We start from the raw sequence: 17822 nt of genomic DNA, 5'->3' as shown, positions 1-17822 counted from the left end.
TAACTTGCTGACAAGAATACTGTGGGAGACCGTGTCAAAAGCTTTGCTAAAGTCAAGATACAATACATCCACTGCTTTCCCTTCATCCACAGAACCAGTAATCTCATCATAGAAGGTGATTAGATTAGTCAGGCATGACCTTCCCTTGGTGAATCCATGCTGACTGTTCCTGATCACTTTCCTCTCATGCAAGTGCTTCAGGATTGATTCTTTGAGGACCTGCTCCATGATTTTTCCGGGGACTGAAGTGAGGCTCACTGGCCTGTAGTTCCCAGGATCCTCCTTCTTGCCTTTTTTAAAGATGGGCACTACATTAGCCTTTTTCCAGTCATCCGGGATTTCCCCAGTTCGCCACGAGTTTTCAAAGATAATGGCCAATGGCTCTGCAATCACAGCCGCCAGTTCCTTTAGCACTCTCGGATGCAACTCGTCCGGCCCCATGGACTTGTGCACGTCCAGCTTTTCTAAATAGTCCCTAACCACTTCTTTCTCCACAGAGGGCTGGCCATCTATTCCCCATGTTGTGATGCCCAGCGCAGCAGTCTGGGAGCTGACCTTGTTCGTGAAGACAGAGGCAAAAAAAGCATTGAGTACATTAGCTTTTTCCACATCCTCTGTCACTAGGTTGCCTCCCTCATTCATTAAGGGGCCTACACTTTCCTTGGCTTTCTTCTTGTTGCCAACATACCTGAAGAAACCCTTCTTGTTACTCTTAACATCTCTCGCTAGCTGCAGCTCCAGGTGCGATTTGGCCCTCCTAATTTCATTCCTACATGCCCGAGCAATATTTTTATACTCTTCCCTGGTCATATGCCCAACCTTCCACTTCTTGTAAGCTTCTTTTTTATGCTTAAGATCCGCTAGGATTTCACCTAGCGGTCATTCAGAGGTGACCCGGGCAACTACAGGTCAGTAAGTTACTGGATCAGTTGGGATTGTATGTCTGGGGACTGTTTGAGCCTTTGTTACATTGATCATCCTTAATCATCTTTGATAAGCCGCAATCAGCCGTGTGCTCACCCTCCCCCAGTGTGATTAATGAAGGCGTGGGGCTGACCTAGGAGAGAAGGCCTTAAAAGCCAGAGGCTAAACAACCAGGGGGAGCTAACGAACAGGGAACCACAAACAGGGGAGATTGAGAGGGAATTTGTGAGAGGGAGTCATAATAAATCAGTAGGGTTAGGAAGGGACACATTGCCAGGGCCAAAGCTGTTCCTGTCTCCTCTGCCTGCGTGTGTAGCCAGACCGATAACCCAACCATTGAACATACAATCATAGAATCATAGAATATTAGGGCTGGAAGAGACCTCAGGAGGTCATCTAGTCCAATCCCTTACTCAAATCAGGACCAACACCAACTAAATTATCCCAGCCAGGGCTCTGTCAAGCCTGACCTTAAAAACCTCTAAGGAAGGAGATTCCACCACCTCCCTATGTAACCCATTCTAGTGCTTCACCACCCTCCTCGTGAAAAAGTCCATAAAAGGTTGTTACAAGGATGAGGGAGAAAAGTCCATAAAAGGTTGTTACAAGGACAAGGGAGAAAAATATTCTCCTTAACCTCTGATGACAGGACAAGAAGTAATGGGCTTAAATTGCAGCAAGGGAGATTTAGGTTGGATATTAGGAAAAACTTTCTAACTGTCAAGGTGGTTAACCACTGGAATAAATTGCCTAGGGAGGTTGTGGAATCCTCATCATTGGCGATTTTTAAGAGCAGGTTAGCCAAACACCTCTTGGGGATCATCTAGATCTGTAGTATTTATTGTGCGGCCAGTGGGCCACCTGCGGTTCATCATGGTAAGCCGCTGACTGGCCGTGGGAGTTTGCTGATGTTGAGCGTCAGCAGGCATGGCTGCCCGCAGCTCCCATTGGCCACGGTTCACTCTTTCCAGCCAATGGGAGCTGCAGGAAGTGGCAGCTGGGTTGTGGGAAGTGGCACAAGCCACAGGGACGTGTTGGTCGCCGGTTCCCACAACTCCTATTCACCGGGATCGGTGAACCATGGCTAGTAGGAGCTGCAGTTGACCGTGCCTGTGGACGCTCAATATCAACAAACTCCTGTGGCCAGCCAGTGGCTTACCCTAATGAGCCACATGCGGCCTGTCAAGGTTCCTTCCCCACTCTGAACTCTAGGGTACAGATGTGGGGACCTCCATGAAAAACCTCCTAAGCTTACTTTTACCAGCTTAGGTTAAAACTTCCCCAAGATACAAACTATTTTTATCCTTTGCCCTTGGACTTCCACTGCCAAAACCAAACGTTTATCTGGATTACTGGGAAAGCATAGTTTGGAAACGTCTTTCCCCCCAAAATCCTCCCAACCCTTGCACCCCACTTCCTGGGGAAGGTTTGGTAAAAATCCTCACCAATTTGCACAGGTGACCACAGACCCAAACCCTTGGATCTTAGAACAATGAAAAAGCATTCAGTTTTCTTACAAGAAGACTTTTAATAGAAGTAAAGGAATCACCTCTGTAAAATCAGGATGGTAAATACCTTACAGGGTAATTAGATTCAAAACATAGAGAATCCCTCTAGGCAAAACCTTAGATTACAAAAAGACACACAGACAGAAATATGCATTCTATTCAGCACAACTTATTTTCTCAGCCATTTAAAGAAATCATAATCTAATGCCTATAAAGCTAGATTAATTACTAAGTTCTAAGACTCCATTCCTTTTCTCCACAAAAAGCATCACACAGTCAGACACAGATCCCTTTGATGTTCTCCCTCCTCCCAGCTTTTGAAAGTATCTTGTCTCCTCATTGGTCATTTTGGTCAGGTGCCAGCAAGGTTATCCTAGCTTCTTAACCCTTTACAGGTGCAAGGATTTTTCCTCTGGCCAGGAGGAATTTTAAAGGGGTTTACCCTTCCCTTTATATTTATGACATGCCCCCCAAAATCACATATAGGGTGAAACGCTGGCTGGGATTTCTTCCTGGAGCTCTAGGAAAACAGAATTAATAAGACACATGCACCACTAAATATACTACTAAGTACATAAAGACTAACAATATTTTCCACATCTCAAGGACGATTTTAACCAGTGGATTCTGGGAAACTTTCACGGGAGAGTGCATCAGCCACTTTGTTAGAAGCTTCTGAGATGTGTTGGATGTCGAAATCAAAATCTTGGAGAGCTAAACTCCACCGAATAAGTTTTTTGTTATTTCCCATGGCGGTGTGAAGCCACTGTAGCACAGCATGGTCGGTTTGCAGGTGGAAACGCCGTCCCCAAACATATGGGCATAACTTTTCCAGAGCGTAGACAAAGGCGTAACATTCTTTTTCACTGACTGACCAGTTGCTTTCCCTCTCAGACAACTTCTTGCTGAGAAACACTACAGGGTGGAATTCTTGGTCCGGTCTTTCCTGCATTAAAACTGCTCCCACACCACACTTGGATGCATCTGTGGTTATTAGGAACGGTTTGCCAAAGTCTGGGGCCTTAGTACAGGGTCAGACATCAGTGTTGCTTTAAGCTGGTTAAAGGACTGCTGACACTCTTCGGTCCACTGAACGGTATTTGGCTGTTTCTTTTTGGTTAGATCTCTCAGTGGGGCGGCGATTTGGCTGATGATTATCCCATCCCCATGCTGTTGGGGGAACACTTGGCCAATCATGTGATGCGAACCAAGAGGGTGGGAATGGTCACCAGCAGCCAGGCTAAACAGGCCGTCATGCCTAGCTCTGTTCTGGAAACTTCTACCAGGATCCGGTCAGAGGTGATGGATCTGGACCCCAGGCCAATGTCTGCAACAGCAGTAGTGGATCCAGTCTCAGACACCCAGACAGAGCCAGTCCCAGAACCAGAACCGGCGGAACAACCAGCACCAGACCCATTGCCAGCACTGAATCCAGTACTTGCAACACCAACACCAGAGGGCCCCACCGAACCTGAACCGGCAGCAGCCTATAACCCTACACAAGAGGCTCAGCCGGAGCCTGAACACCAACATAGTGCCCCAGCGGAGAGCGGTTCACAGTCAACGGAAACAGCCCCATCCCCTACATCGCTTCCAGAGGGACCAAGCATAGGTCCACGATCCAATGAGGAACTGATGTCTCCAGCATCAAGGGAACAGTTCCAGACCGAACAGGAAGCAGATGAAAGTCTCCAGAGAGCTTGGACGGCAGCATGGAGCAACCCACCACCTCTCAGCTCTTCTAATTGATCCAAGTTTGTTGTAGAAAGAGGACTTCTATACAAGGAAACTCTTTCTGGTGGACACCAGGAAGACTGGCATCCTCAGAGACAGTTGGTAGTTCCAACTAAGTACCGGGTCAAGCTCTTGAGCTTAGCCCACGATCATACTAGTGGCCATGCTGGGGTGAACAGGACCAAGGCCCATTTGGGGAGGTCTTTCCACTGGGAGGGAATGGGCAAGGATGTTTCTACCTATGTCCGGTCTTGTGAGGTGTGGCAAAGAGTGGGAAAACCCCAAGACCAGGTCAAAGCCCCTCTCCAGCCACTCCCCATCATTGAAGTTCCATTTCAGCGAGTAGCTGTGGATATTCTGGGTCCTTTTCCGAAAAAGACACCCAGAAGGAAGCAGTGCATACTGACTTTCATGGATTTTGCCACCCGATGGCCGGAAGCAGTAGCTCTAAGCAACCCCAGGGCTAAAAGTGTGTGCCAGGCTCCAGCAGACATTTTTGCCAGGGTAAGTTGGCCCTCTGACATCCTCACAGATGCAGGAACTAATTTCCTGGCAGAAACTATGGAAAGCCTTTGGAAAGCTCATGGGGTAAATCACTTGGTTGCCACTCCTTACCACCATCAAACAAATGGCATGGTGGAGAAGTTTAATGGGACTTTGGGGGCCATGATACGTAAATTCGTAAATGAGCACTCCAATGATTGGGACCTAGTGTTGCAGCAGTTGCTCTTTGCCTACAGACCTGTACCACACCCCAGTTTAGGGTTTTCCCCATTTGAACTTGTATATGGCCATGAGGTACAAAACACCCTCTGAACCTCTTTAGCCCTTGATAAAGAAAACTTACAGGATGCTCAAAAAGAGCAAAAAGCCAACCGAAAGCCTAAGATGTACCATATTAATTCTCTAAAGCCCTTTTATTCCTGAGAATTAAAGATTTGTCAGTTTACAGCCCAGGGAGGAGATGACGCTGAGTGGCCTGAAGGTGTCTACTACGAAAGGAAAAGTGCTGGTGGTGTGGAAGAGGTGAACCTCTCCATGACCCTTGGGCGTATACAGCGACAGCAGATCCAGGAGCTGTGCACTAGCTACACGCTGACATTCTCAGCCACCCCAGGACTGACTGAACGGGCATACCACTCCATTGACACAGGTAATGTTCACACAATTAAAGTCCAACTTTACCAGGTGTCTCCTCAAGCTAAAACTGCTGTAGAACGGGAGATCCAGGATATGTTACAGGTGGGTGTAATCCACCCCTCTGGAAGTGCATGGGCATCTCCAGTGGTTCTAGTTCCCAAACCAGATAGGGAAATACGTTTTTGCGTGGACTACCGTAAGCTAAATGCCGTAATTCACCCAGACAACTATCCAATGCCACGCACAGATGAACTATTAGAGAAACTGGGACAGGCCCAGTTCATCTCTACCTTGGATTTAACCAAGGGGTACTGGCAGGTACCGCTAGATGAATCCGCCAAGGAAAGGTCAGTCTTCACCACCCATGTCGGGCTGTATGAATTTAATGTACTCCCTTTTGGGCTGCGAAATGCACCCGCCACCTTCCAAAGACTTGTAGATGGTCTCCTAGTGGGATTAGGAGAATATGCAGTCGCCCACCTTGACGATGTGGCCATATTTTCGGATTCCTGGGCAGAACACCTGGAACATCTACAAAAAGTCTTTGGGCGCATAAGGGAGGCAGAACTAACTGTTAAGGCTATGAAGTGTCAAATAGGCCTAAACAGAGTGACTTACCTTGGATACCAGGTGGGTCAAGGAACTATCAACCCCCTACAGGCCAAAGTGGATGCTATCCAAAAATGGCCTGTCCCAAAGTCAAAGAAACAGGTTCAATCCTTCTTTGGTTTGGCTGGTTATTACAGACGATTTGTACCACAATACAGCCAGATTGCCGCCCCACTGACAGACCTAACCAAAAAGAAACAACCAAATGCCGTTCAGTGGACCGAAGAGTGTCAGAAGGCGTTTACCAGCTTAAAGCGACACTCATGTCTGACCCTGTACTAAGGGCCCCAGACTTTGACAAACCATTCCTAGTAACCACAGATGCATCCGAGCGTGGTGTGGGAGCAGTTTTAATGCAGAAAAGACCAGATCAAGAATTCCACCCTGTAGTGTTTCTCAGCAAAAAACTGTCTGAGAGGGAAAGTGGCATTTCCACCTGCAAACAGACCATGCTGCGCTACAGTGGCTTCATACCGCCATGGGAATTAACAAAAAATTTATTCGGTGGAGTTTAGGTCTCCAACACATCTCAGGAGCTTCTAACAAAATGGCTGATGCACTCTCCCGTGAAAGTTTCCCAGAATCAACTGGTTAAAATTGTCCTTGAGATGTGGAAAAGATTGTTAGTCTTTATATTCTTGGTAGTATATTTAGAAGTGCATGTGTCTGATTAACTCTGTTTTCTCCTAGAGCTCCAGGAAGAAATCCCAGCCAGCGTTTCACCCTATCTGTGATTTGGGGGGCATGTCATAATATTAAAGGGAAGGGTAAACCCCTTTAAAATTCCTCCTGGCCAGAGGAAATACCCTTTCACCTGTAAAGGGTTAAGAAGCTAGGATAACCTCGCTGGTACCTGACCAAAATGAACAATGATGATTTAACTGGGAATTGGTCCTGCTTCGAGCAGGGGGTTGGACTAGATGACCTTCTGGGGTCCCTTCCAACCCTGATATTCTATGATTCTATGATCCCCAATGGCCGGAGATGGGGTACTAGATGGGGAAAGCTCTGAGTTACTACAGTGAATTCTTTTCCAGTTGTCCGGCCAGTGGGTCTTGCTGACATGTTCAGGGGCCAACTGATCGCCATATTTGGGGTCAGGAAGGAATGTTCCCCCAGGTCAGATTGGCAGAGACCCTGGTGGGTTTTTAGCCTTCCTCTGCAGCATGGGACCTGCATCACTTGTAGGTTTAAACTGGAGAGTGGATGATGAGGTCTGTTGCCTGCAATGTGCAGGAAGTCAGACTAAATGATTGTGATGGTCCCTTCAGGTCTTAAAGCCTATAAGTCTCATACAGGAATATCATCCTCCGAGAGGTTCCCCTTCTCTTCTTGTTCCTTCTGCTCTTGTGCTGGCCAGACAAGACCTGGTTGGAATGTTTCAAAAATTTAAAATTAAAAAACAAACTGAATTTTCTCCCCTTTCTTTCCACCCCACTAGTTCAGACCCATCCTTACCCTGAGGTTGTTACACAGCACTTCCAGCACCTGGTGCATCAAGCTGTGTCTTTGTGTATATATGTGTGTGTGTTGTAGGACACTGAACACATCTCTGGAAACAACTCTCTTTGGGTTCCAAGCAGTTCCCTGATCATGAAGACATCACTAACATATGACTATTTCCTTATGATAATGAAATGCTAATGGGTGGCTATGCATAGTTGTGGGCATTTGTATATCCTCTTTTGAAAATTGTCTCTCTCCTCCATTGTTCTGGCCTGCGTCAGCTCCTTCCAGCCACAGAACCCTGGCCCTTTCAGAATCAGGTGAGGAGCATGAGTCATGATTGTATGAGCCTAACTGGTCTCCAGAATCTTTTATCTTCCCTCTAGTAAATCAATGCTGTTTTCCTTTACAAAACTTCCAAAGTAAGCCCTGGTCTACATTAGAGTTAGGTTGATGCAAGGCATCTTACGTCGACTAATTCTGTAAGTGTCTACACTAACATTTCACTCTCACTGATAGAAACTCTCCCACTACACTGATTTAATAACTCCACCTCCATGAGCAGCGTAGAGTTAAAATCGACGTAGTTAGGTTGATGCAGTATCAGTGTAGAAGCTGCTTTGCTCACATTGACTGTTGTTGGCTTTCGGAATCCGTCCCACAATGCCCCTCACTGACAGTTCACTTGGTGCAAGCGCTCTTAGTGAGGACGTACATCGCCAACACAAGGGGCTAAGTATAGACACGCACAAGAGATCTAATTACTGTAGCCGCTTATGCCAATGTAAGTTAGGTCAACTTAATTTTGCTGCAAAAACATGCCCTAAAATTGGAGTCTGCACATGGATTTTAGAGCACTTTAAAATATCTTCTTAAACCAGAAGTGTTCAGATTCAATGACCACAGCATGTCACCTGGAGCCATCAAGCTGCAGTGACTACAGAGCCTGCAAGCTTCTGGCTTGCAACAGAGCCCCATTGCTGCCGCACATGCCCATTTCACTCTCTCGAGAGCATCAGTTTGAGTCAACCCCTATTGGAGTTCTACACTTTAGCCACAATAGCTGGTTCAGTATTCCTTCCCCAAAGGAGACCTGGGTGGGTGCACTAGCCGAGATCAATCCTGAATGGGTTATATCCCCGTTTAGGGAGGATCAGCATCACAGTCGGAGCCCCAGCTGCAGGCAAAACAAATCTTAGAAGAATCAAAAAGTGTTGATGTCACATGATATTTTTAGGGGGGCTTTCTGTCAGGAACTCCTGGCTCAAATTACCCCAAATGTAGATCAATGACCCTGCCCTAGATCTCCAGGAGGCACAACAAATGTGGAGACAATCCAAGCAGGTTTTAGAGGATTTAGAAAAGTCATCCTTTAAACAATAAGTGATTCTCAGCCCTAACTATAGCAGTACTGCGACTCCATTACGGGGTGGTGGTACTGAGACACAGGGAGGCCACACAGCAAAGCAGCGGGAGGCAAGATTGCACCCAAAAAATCCCTGTCGTTTCTGTAATGTCAAAACATCAATCTCTCCCCCATGGCTGAACTTTGTTATCTCTGAAGTGACATTACTATTTTTGTTCTGAACAGATTCGTGTTACCACAGCCAATACGGGGAATCAGAACTGAGAATCGTCCTTGTAGGTAAAACAGGAGCTGGGAAAAGTGCAACAGGAAACACCATCCTTGGTGAGAGAGTGTTTGCATCCATACTGGGAGCACAGACAGTAACTAAGATTTGTAAAGCTGGCAGTAGGATCTGGAATGGGAAGACAGTTCGAGTGCTTGATACTCCTGCAATTTTTGATCCAAAGATCTGTAGCACAGACACTTACCAAGAGATCAGTCGCTGTATCGTGCTCTCTGTCCCAGGCCTGCACTCTCTGGTGCTGGTGACCCAGCTGGGCCGTTACACTGAAGAAGACAAGGATGCAGTGAGGAGAGTAGAGGAGATTTTTGGAGTTGAGGCCATGAGGTACATGATCGTCTTGTTCACCCGAAAAGAAGATTTAGGGGATGGTTCACTGAGTGACTATGTGAGACACTCGGATAACAGAGATCTCCAGACGCTGATTCAAAAGTGTGGGGACCGATACTGTGCTTTCAATAACAAAGCAACTGGAGCAGAACAGAAAGAGCAGGTTAGTAAGCTGATAGAAATAGCTGAGAGAATGGTGTGGGAGAACGGAAACTCATATTATACTAGTGAATTATATTTCAAGGCAGAGGTGGTGCTCAGTGATGATAATGGAAACTTTGAAGACAAATGCAGAAACTTTGGAGAAAAAGTGAAACAGCACATCACAAACCAAAAAGACATAGCAGAAGCTGAGCATCACTGGGTATTAAACAGAATTAGGAAAGTATGTTGTCGTATAATTCCAGTTTATCTATGGAGACCTGTGATATTTGTGATATATGCTATATGTAGGAGAGGATGGAGGTGCATTCTTTCATTGTATAATTACTGGTTTGGTTAATGATGATAACTCAGTTTCCTATCTGTTTTCCTCTTGGAGTTGAAATGTAGTTTATTAATAATCATGGACAGAATTTCTCTTCATTCTAATTCTACAGCTTCCTATGTTCTATAGCTCAGCTTCTTACCACGAGTACAGCAAAAGACAAACATGCAAATTATGATTAGATGAAGTCATTTAGATTTGTTTTACAATAACTTCACGCAAGAGATTGTATACAGATGTGTCAAATCTGTACTTTTTTACGGAAAACCAAATGATGGCAATATAATAAACATGGCGGCATTTCCATTAAAATCTCATTGTATCAAATTTTGGTCATTTCAAACAATACGTAATTTATAGCGATGAAGAGTCAGCACGCCCAGTGTAGATTTAAACTCTCCCCTCACACCAGACACTCTCTTCCCAATAGAGCCGCCCCCTACAACTGCTTCCGTCTTTTAGAATGTGAACTTTGCAGGGTGTGCAGAAGGTGAGCAGCGTCAGGCTGTGTCAGACCAGCGTGCAGAAGGTGACATTCCAAAGCTCAGAGCCCCTCCCAGAGAATGCTCTGCTGTCATGGGGGTGGGAGTATTTCTTCACTGATGCCAGGAATCAAACCCTTCTAGTTTGCCTGATGTGCCAGCAAGGGTTTCAGCATGGCTTTGATTTGACTGTGTAAAACCATATGTAGTATATTCATAGTCATGCATATACTCAGGGGATTAAAGGGTAAACACTAGCAAACTGGCTCAGAAGGAGGGGAGACTGTCTCATCACCCTGCAAAATGTCTGGGCAAGTAGAAGGATGGATGAGGCAAAGCAAGAATGCCAACAGTAGCACCAACATTCCCACAGTTCTCCATAGGAAGCCCAACATGGTTATGATCCAGAAGACCCCTGCTTTGTGCATGTAAGAAATAACGCTCCACACACACCGAAGTCCTGTTACTGCACAGTGACTTTAAAAGATGCTGACCAGACGCTGATGGCTGCTTCCCTACACAGTCACAGGTACTGAATAAATTTTAAAATATGCATAATGACTGGGCCACAGTTTTGCTGACGAGTGAAGGATGCAGTATAACTTGCTGTCAGGAGCTTCACTATAACATGCCAATTCAGGGGGAAACTTGTCTGAAGACCTCCCATGTTGGTCACTTCATTGGAATCTCCTTCCTTAGAAGTTTTTAAGGTCAGGCTTGACAAAGCCCTGGCTGGGATGATTTAATTGGGGATGGGTCCTGCTTTTGAGCAGGGGGTTGGACTAGATGACCTCCTGAGGTCCCTTCCAACCCTGATATTCTATGATTCTATGATTCTATGATTGATGACCCATGGCCATAGGCTGGGGATGAATGGGTGCGTAAGAGAATGAGGTAGAAGTGTGGGAAGGAAGGGACATGATTGGCAGCATGGCTGCTGGGGAGACAAGAGAATGGTATTGTTGAGGGAAGGACACATTGCCGCCTTGGGTGTCTGGAGACATTAGTTCAAGCAGTCTGAGTCTGTTTTATTGGAGAGGTGGATGGATCAGAGAGATGTACAACTTGTGACTTGTTGGTGGCTGCATGTGCAAAAGAGATTGAGGTTCAAGTGAGGGTTTGGAGGGAGTACCATGAAGCACTGTGGGAAGTTGTCAACAAGTTCATGTTTCTCCTTTGAGAATGCTGCTGAACACCAGTTAACTACTTAGTTCAGTCCAAAATGTCCAAAAAGATCACAACAAAAACTTGAATCTGCTCATGAACATACATCGTTTCACAGAATCATAAAATCAAAGGACTGGAAGGGACTTCAAGAGGTCTTTTAGTCTAGTCCTGTGCATTCAAGACATGACTAAGTGCTATGTAGATCATCCATGCATGACAGGTGTTTGTCTAAGCTGCTATTAAAAATCTCCATAAATAGAGATTCCACAACCTCCCTAGGCAATTTATTCCAATGCTTAATTACCCTGAAGTTTTTTTTCTAATATCCAACCTAAACCTCCCTTGCTGCAATTTACGCCCATTGTTTATTGTCCTATCCTCAGAGGTTAAGGATAACAATTTGTCTCCCTCCTTCTTGTAACAACCTTTTATGTAATTTAAAATTGTTATCTTGTCCTCCCCTCAGTGTTCTCTTTTCCATACTAAACAATCCCAATTCTTTCTATCTTCCCACATAGACCTTTCTAGACCTTTAATCATTTTTGTTGCTCTTCTCTGGACTCTCTCCAATTTGGCCACATCTTTCCTGAAATGGGGCATCCAGAACTGGACACAATACTCCAGTTGAGGCCTAATCAGCACAGAGTAGAAGGGAAGAATTACTTCTTGTTTCTTGCTCACAACACTCCTGCTAATACATACCAGGATTATGTTTGCTTTTTTGCAACAGTATTACACTGTTGACTCATATTTAGCTAGTGGTCCACTATGACCCCCAGATCCCTTTCTGCAATACTCCTTCCTAGGCAGTCATTCCACATTTTGTGTGTGTGCAACTGATTGTTCCTTCCTAAGTGGAGGACTTTGTATTTCTTCTTACTGAATTTCATCCTATTTACCTCAGACCATTTCTCCAGTTTGTCCAGATCACTTTGAATTTTAATCCTGTCCTCCAAAGCATTTACAACATCCCCCAGCTTGGTATCATCCACAAACTTTATAAGCAAATTATCTATGCCTTTATCTGAATCATTGATGAAGATATTGAACAGAACCAGATCCAGAATTGATCCCTGTAGGACCCTACTAGTTATGCCCTTCCAGCATGACTGTGAACCACTGATAACTACTCTCTGGGAATGGTTTTCCAACCAGTTATGCACCCACCTTATAGTAACTCCATCTAAGTTGTATTTCCCTAGTTTTCAATGAGAATGTCATGTGAGACAGTATCAAAAGCCTTACTAAAGTCTAGATATACCATATCTAGAGCTTATCCTCTATCCACAAGGCTTGTTACCCTGTCAAGGAAAGCTATCAGGTTGGTTTGACATGATTTGCTCTTGACAAATCCATGCTATTACTTGTCACCTTATTATCTGCTAGATGTTTGCAAATTAACTCACTTTCCCTTATGTGTTACTCAAGTTTCTAGGTGGTGGGCCAAGGGTGTGTAATCATTACAGAGACCGCCTAGAGGGCTGGTGTGACTGCCATATGGTTTCCTGGTCCCAGGTAATTCCTGACACTCTGTATCCTGGCAACTGATGACCAATGCCCATTCTCTGAAAGAGCCAGACAGTCGTGTTGGAGAACAAAGCAATAGGTGGAGGCCAGGTGACTTAGCCCTGGTCTACACTAGAAGTTGAGGTCGAATTTAGCAGCATTAAATCGATTTAACCCTGCACCCACCCACATGATGAAGCCCTTTTTCCCAACTTAAAGGGCTCTTAAAATTGATTTCCTTACTCCACCCCCGACAAGGGGATTAGCATTGAAATCAGCCTTGCCGGGTCGAATTTGGGGTACTGTGGAAGCAATTAGACGGTATTGGCCTCTGGGAGCTATCCCAGAGTGCTCCATTGTGACCGCTCTGGACAGCACTCTCAACTCAGATGCACTGGCCAGGTAGACAGGAAAAGACCCGCAAACTTTTGAATTTCATTTCCCATTTGGCCAGCGTGGCAAGCTGCAGGTGAGTGCAGAGCTCATCAGCAGAGGTGACCATGATGGACTCCCAGAATCACAAAAGAGCTCCACCATGGACCAAACGGGAGGTACAGGATCTGATCGCTGTATGGGGAGAGGAATCTGTGCTATCAGAACTCCATTCCAGTTTTCAAAATGCCAAAACATTTGTCAAAATCTCCAGGGCATGAAGGACAGAGGACATAACAGGGACCAGAAGCAATGCCGCGTGAAACTTAAGGAGCTGAGGCAAGCCTACCAGAAAAACAGAGAGGCGAACGGCCTCTCCGGGTCAGAGCCCCAAACATGCCGCTTCTATGATGAGCTGCATGCCATTTTAGTGGGTTCAGCCACCACTACTCCAGCCATGTTGTTTGACTCCTTCAATGGAGATGGAGGCAGCACAGAAGCAGGTTTTGGGGACGAGGAAGATGATGATGATGAAGTTGAAGATAGCTCACAGCAAGCAAGCGGCGAAACCGGTTTTCCCGACAGCCAGGAATAGTTTCTCACCCTGGACCTGGAGGCAATGCCCCCCCGGACCCACCCAAGACTGCCTCCCGGACCCGCCAGGCGGAGAAGGGACCTCTGGTGAGTGTACCTTTTAAAATAATATACATGGTTTAAAAGCAAGCATGTTTAATGATTAATTTGCACTGGCATTTGCAGCTCTCCTGGATGTACTCCCAAAGCCTTTGCAAAAGGTTTCTGGGGAGGGCAGCCTTATTCCGTCCACCATGGTAGGACACTTTACCACTCCAGGCCAGTAGCACATACTCGGGAATCATTGTAGAACAAAGCATTGCAGTGTATGTTTGCTGGCATTCAAACAACATCCGTTCTTTATCTCTCTGTGTTATCCTCAGGAGAGTGATATCATTCATGGTCACTTCATTGAAATAGGGTGCTTTTCTCAAGGGGACATTCAGAGGTGCCTGTTCCTGCTGGGCTGTTTGCCTGTGGCTGAACAGAAATGTTCCCCGCTGTTAGCCAGGGGGAGGGGGGGTAGCCACGTGGTGGGGGGAGGCAAAATGCGACCTTGGAACGAAAGCACATGTGCTATGTATGTAATGTTAACAGCAAGGTTTACCATGAAAGAGTGTACCCATTGTTCTAGAAAATGTGTCTTTTTAAATACTACTGCCTCTTTTTTTTTCTCCACCAGCTGCATGTGTTTCAATGATCACAGGATCTTCTCTTTCCCAGAGGCTAGTGAAGATTAGAGGGCGAAAAAAACGCACTCATGAAGAAATGTTCTCTGAGCTCATGGTGTCCTCCCACACTGACATAGCACAGACGACTACATGGAGGGAGACAATGTCAGAGTGCAGGAAAGCACAATATGACCGGGAGGAGAGGTGGCAGGCTGAAGAGAGTAAGTGGTGGGCTGAAGAGAGAGCTGAAGCTCAAATGTGGTGGCAGCGTGATGAGAGGAGGCAGGATTCAATGCTGAGGCTGCTGGAGGATCAAACCAGTATGCTCCAGCGTATGGTTGACCTGCAGGAAAGGCAGCAGGAGCACAGACCGCCGCTACAGCCCCTGTGGAACCAACCGCCCTTCTCCCCAAGTTCCATAGCCTCCTCACTCAGACGCCCAAGAACGCGGTGGGGGGGCCTCCGGCCACTCCACCCCAGAGGATTGCCCAAGCAACAGAAGGCTGGCATTCAATAAGTTCTAAAGTTTTAAACTTTCATAGTGCTGTGTGGCCTTGTCCTTCCCTACTCCATCACCCCTCCTGGTGCTTCTCTCCTCCATCACCGCTCCTGGGGTACCTTGGTAGTTATTCCCCTATTTGTGTGATGAATGAATAAAGAATGCATGAATGTGAAGCAACAATGACTTTATTGCCTCTGACAGTGGTGATCGAAGGGAGGAGGGGAGGGTGGTTAGCTTACAGGGAAGTAGAGTGAACCAAGGGACGGTGGGTTTCATCATGGAGAAACAAACAGAACTTTCACACCGTAGCCCTTCCAGTCATGAAACTGTTTTTCAAAGCTTCTCTGATATGCACCACGCCCTCCTGTGCTCTTCTAACTGCCCTGGTGTCTGGCTGTGCGAAACCAGCAGCCAGGCGATTTGCCTCAACCTCCTGCCCGCCATAAACGTCTCCCCTTACTCTCACAGATATTGTGGCGCGCACAGCAAGCAGTAATAACAGTGGGAATATTGGTTTTGCTGAGGTCTAACCGAGTCAGTAAACTGCGCCAGCGCACTTTTAAATGTCCAAATGCACATTCTACCACCATTCTGCACTTGCTCAGCCTGTAGTTGAACAGCTCCTGATTACTGTCCAGGCTACCTGTGTATGGCTTCATGAGCCCTGGCATTAAGGGGTAGGCTGGGTCCCCAAGGATAACTATAGGCATTTCAACATCCCCAACAGTTATTTTCTGGTCTGGGAATAAAGTCCCTTCTTGCAGCTTTTGAAACAGACCAGAGTTCCTGAAGATGCGAGCGTCATGTACCTTTCCCGGCCATCCCACACTGATGTTGGTGAAACGTCCCTTCTGATCCACCAGTGCTTTCAGCACTATTGAAAAGTACCCCTTGTGGTTTATGTACTCTCTGGCTTGGTACTCCAGTGCCAAGATAGGGATATGGGTTCCGTCTATGGCCCCACCACAGTTAGGGAATCCCATTGCAGCAAAGCCATCCACTATGACCTGCACATTTCCCAGGGTCACTACCCTTGATATCAGCAGATCTTTGATTGCGTTGGCTACTTGCATCACAGCAGCCCCCACAGTAGATTTGCCCACTCCAAATTGATTCCCGACTGACCGGTAGCTGTCTGGCGTTGCAAGCTTCCACAGGGCTATTGCCACTCACTTCTCAACTGTGAGGGCTGCTCTCATCTTGGTATTCTTGCACCTCAGGGCAGTGGAAAGCAAGTCACAAAGTTCCATAAAAGTGCCCTTACGCATGCAAAAATTTTGCAACCACTGGGAATCGTCCCAGATCTGCAACACTATGCGGTCCCACCAGTCTGTGGGAGAGAGTCCAGCGAAGGGCAATAAACTGGAGAGAGTCCAGTGAAGGGCAACAAAAATGATTAGGGGTCTGGAACACATGACGTATGAGGAGAGGCTGAGGGAACTGGGATTGTTTAGTCTGCAGAAGAGAAGAATGAGGGGGGATTTGATAGCTGCTTTCAACTACCTGAGAGGTGGTTCCAGAGAGGATGGTTCTAGACTATTCTCAGTGGTAGAAGAGGACAGAACGAAGAGTAATGGTCTCAAGTTGAAGTGGGGGAGGTTTAGGTTGGATATTAGGAAAAACTTTTTCACTAAGAGGGTGGTGAAACACTGGAATGCGTTACCTAGGGAGGTGGTAGAATCTCCTTCCTTAGAAGTTTTTAAGGTCAGGCTTGACAAAGCCCTGGCTGGGATGATTTAATTGGGGATTGGTCCTGCTTTGAGCAGGGGATTGGACTAGATGACCTCCTGAGGTCCCTTCCAACCCTGATATTCTATGATTCTATGATTCTATGTGCTTGTTTCCCGAACCCAGAATTGGCGTTCCACCGCATGAACCTGGCCCATTAGCACCATGATGCCCACATTGCCAGGGCCCCTGCTTTGAGAGAAGGCAGTGTCCATGTCCTCATCACTCACATTACCCCGCTGATGTCGCCTACTCGCCCGGTATCGCTTTGCCAGGTTCCAGTGCTGCATGTACTGCTGGATAACGCATGTGGTGTTTAATGTGCTCCTAATTGCCAAAGTGAGCTGAGCGGGCTCCATGCTTGCTGTCGTATGGCATCTGCACAGAAATAAAGCGTGGAACGATTGTCTGCCGTTGCCCTGACGGAGGGAGGGGTGACTGACAACATGGCTTACAGGGTTGGCTTACAGGAAATTAAAATCAACAAAGGGGGTGGCTTTGCGAGAAACTGAATGGCCCCCTCAAGGATAGAACTCAAAACCTCAAGGATAGAACTCAAAACTGGGTTTGGCAGGCTGTTGATTTCACAGAGGGAAGGAGGAGAAAATGAATACAAAACAAATCTGGTCTATTTCTTGTTTTGAGCCACTTCATCTATCTTTATACATCTTGCTGGCAGCAGACTGTGCAGTACGACCACTGGCCGTCATCATCTCCTGGGTGCTCGGCAGAAGATCGCACAGTATGACAACTAGCCATCATCTTCTGCTGGCTGGAGGTTAAAAGACAGTGCACTGCCGGTAGGACTCAATCGCCACAAGACAAAACAAGGGAAATGACCTGGCTGAGTCACTCCCATGTTTGCCTAGGTGCCCAATTAAAAGAACACCCAGGACTACGTCGATGACGGCTACCAGTCATACTGCACTGTCTGCTGCCAAAAGGCAATAAACTGCTGCTGTGTAGCAATGCAGTCCCACGTCTGCCAGCACCT

General features: G+C 46.5%; 1 protein-coding gene across 1 annotated transcript; it reads left to right on the top strand.

Annotated features, from left to right (window-relative positions):
* The first annotated feature begins 5634 nt into the window (after positions 1 to 5634).
* LOC140906202 (GTPase IMAP family member 3-like) lies at positions 5635 to 17583 on the top strand. Its single transcript, XM_073329694.1, has 3 exons — positions 5635 to 5653; positions 8953 to 9704; positions 17560 to 17583. Exons 1-3 carry the CDS (start codon positions 5635 to 5637, stop codon positions 17581 to 17583), a joined length of 795 nt encoding a protein of 264 aa, XP_073185795.1.
* Positions 17584 to 17822: the final 239 nt, after the last annotated feature.

This window comes from Lepidochelys kempii, chromosome 2 (assembly GCF_965140265.1).
Source record: "Lepidochelys kempii isolate rLepKem1 chromosome 2, rLepKem1.hap2, whole genome shotgun sequence".
Lineage (NCBI taxonomy): Eukaryota > Metazoa > Chordata > Testudines > Cheloniidae > Lepidochelys > Lepidochelys kempii.
This window is presented reverse-complemented; position numbering and strand designations above follow the sequence as displayed.

Bases quoted from the DNA above. Each gene is read 5' to 3' on its own strand.
- LOC140906202 (XM_073329694.1), top strand. The intron at 9,705-17,559 runs GTATTAAACAGA...GGTGCTCGGCAG, and splicing joins CAGAAGCTGAGCATCACTGG to AAGATCGCACAGTATGACAA.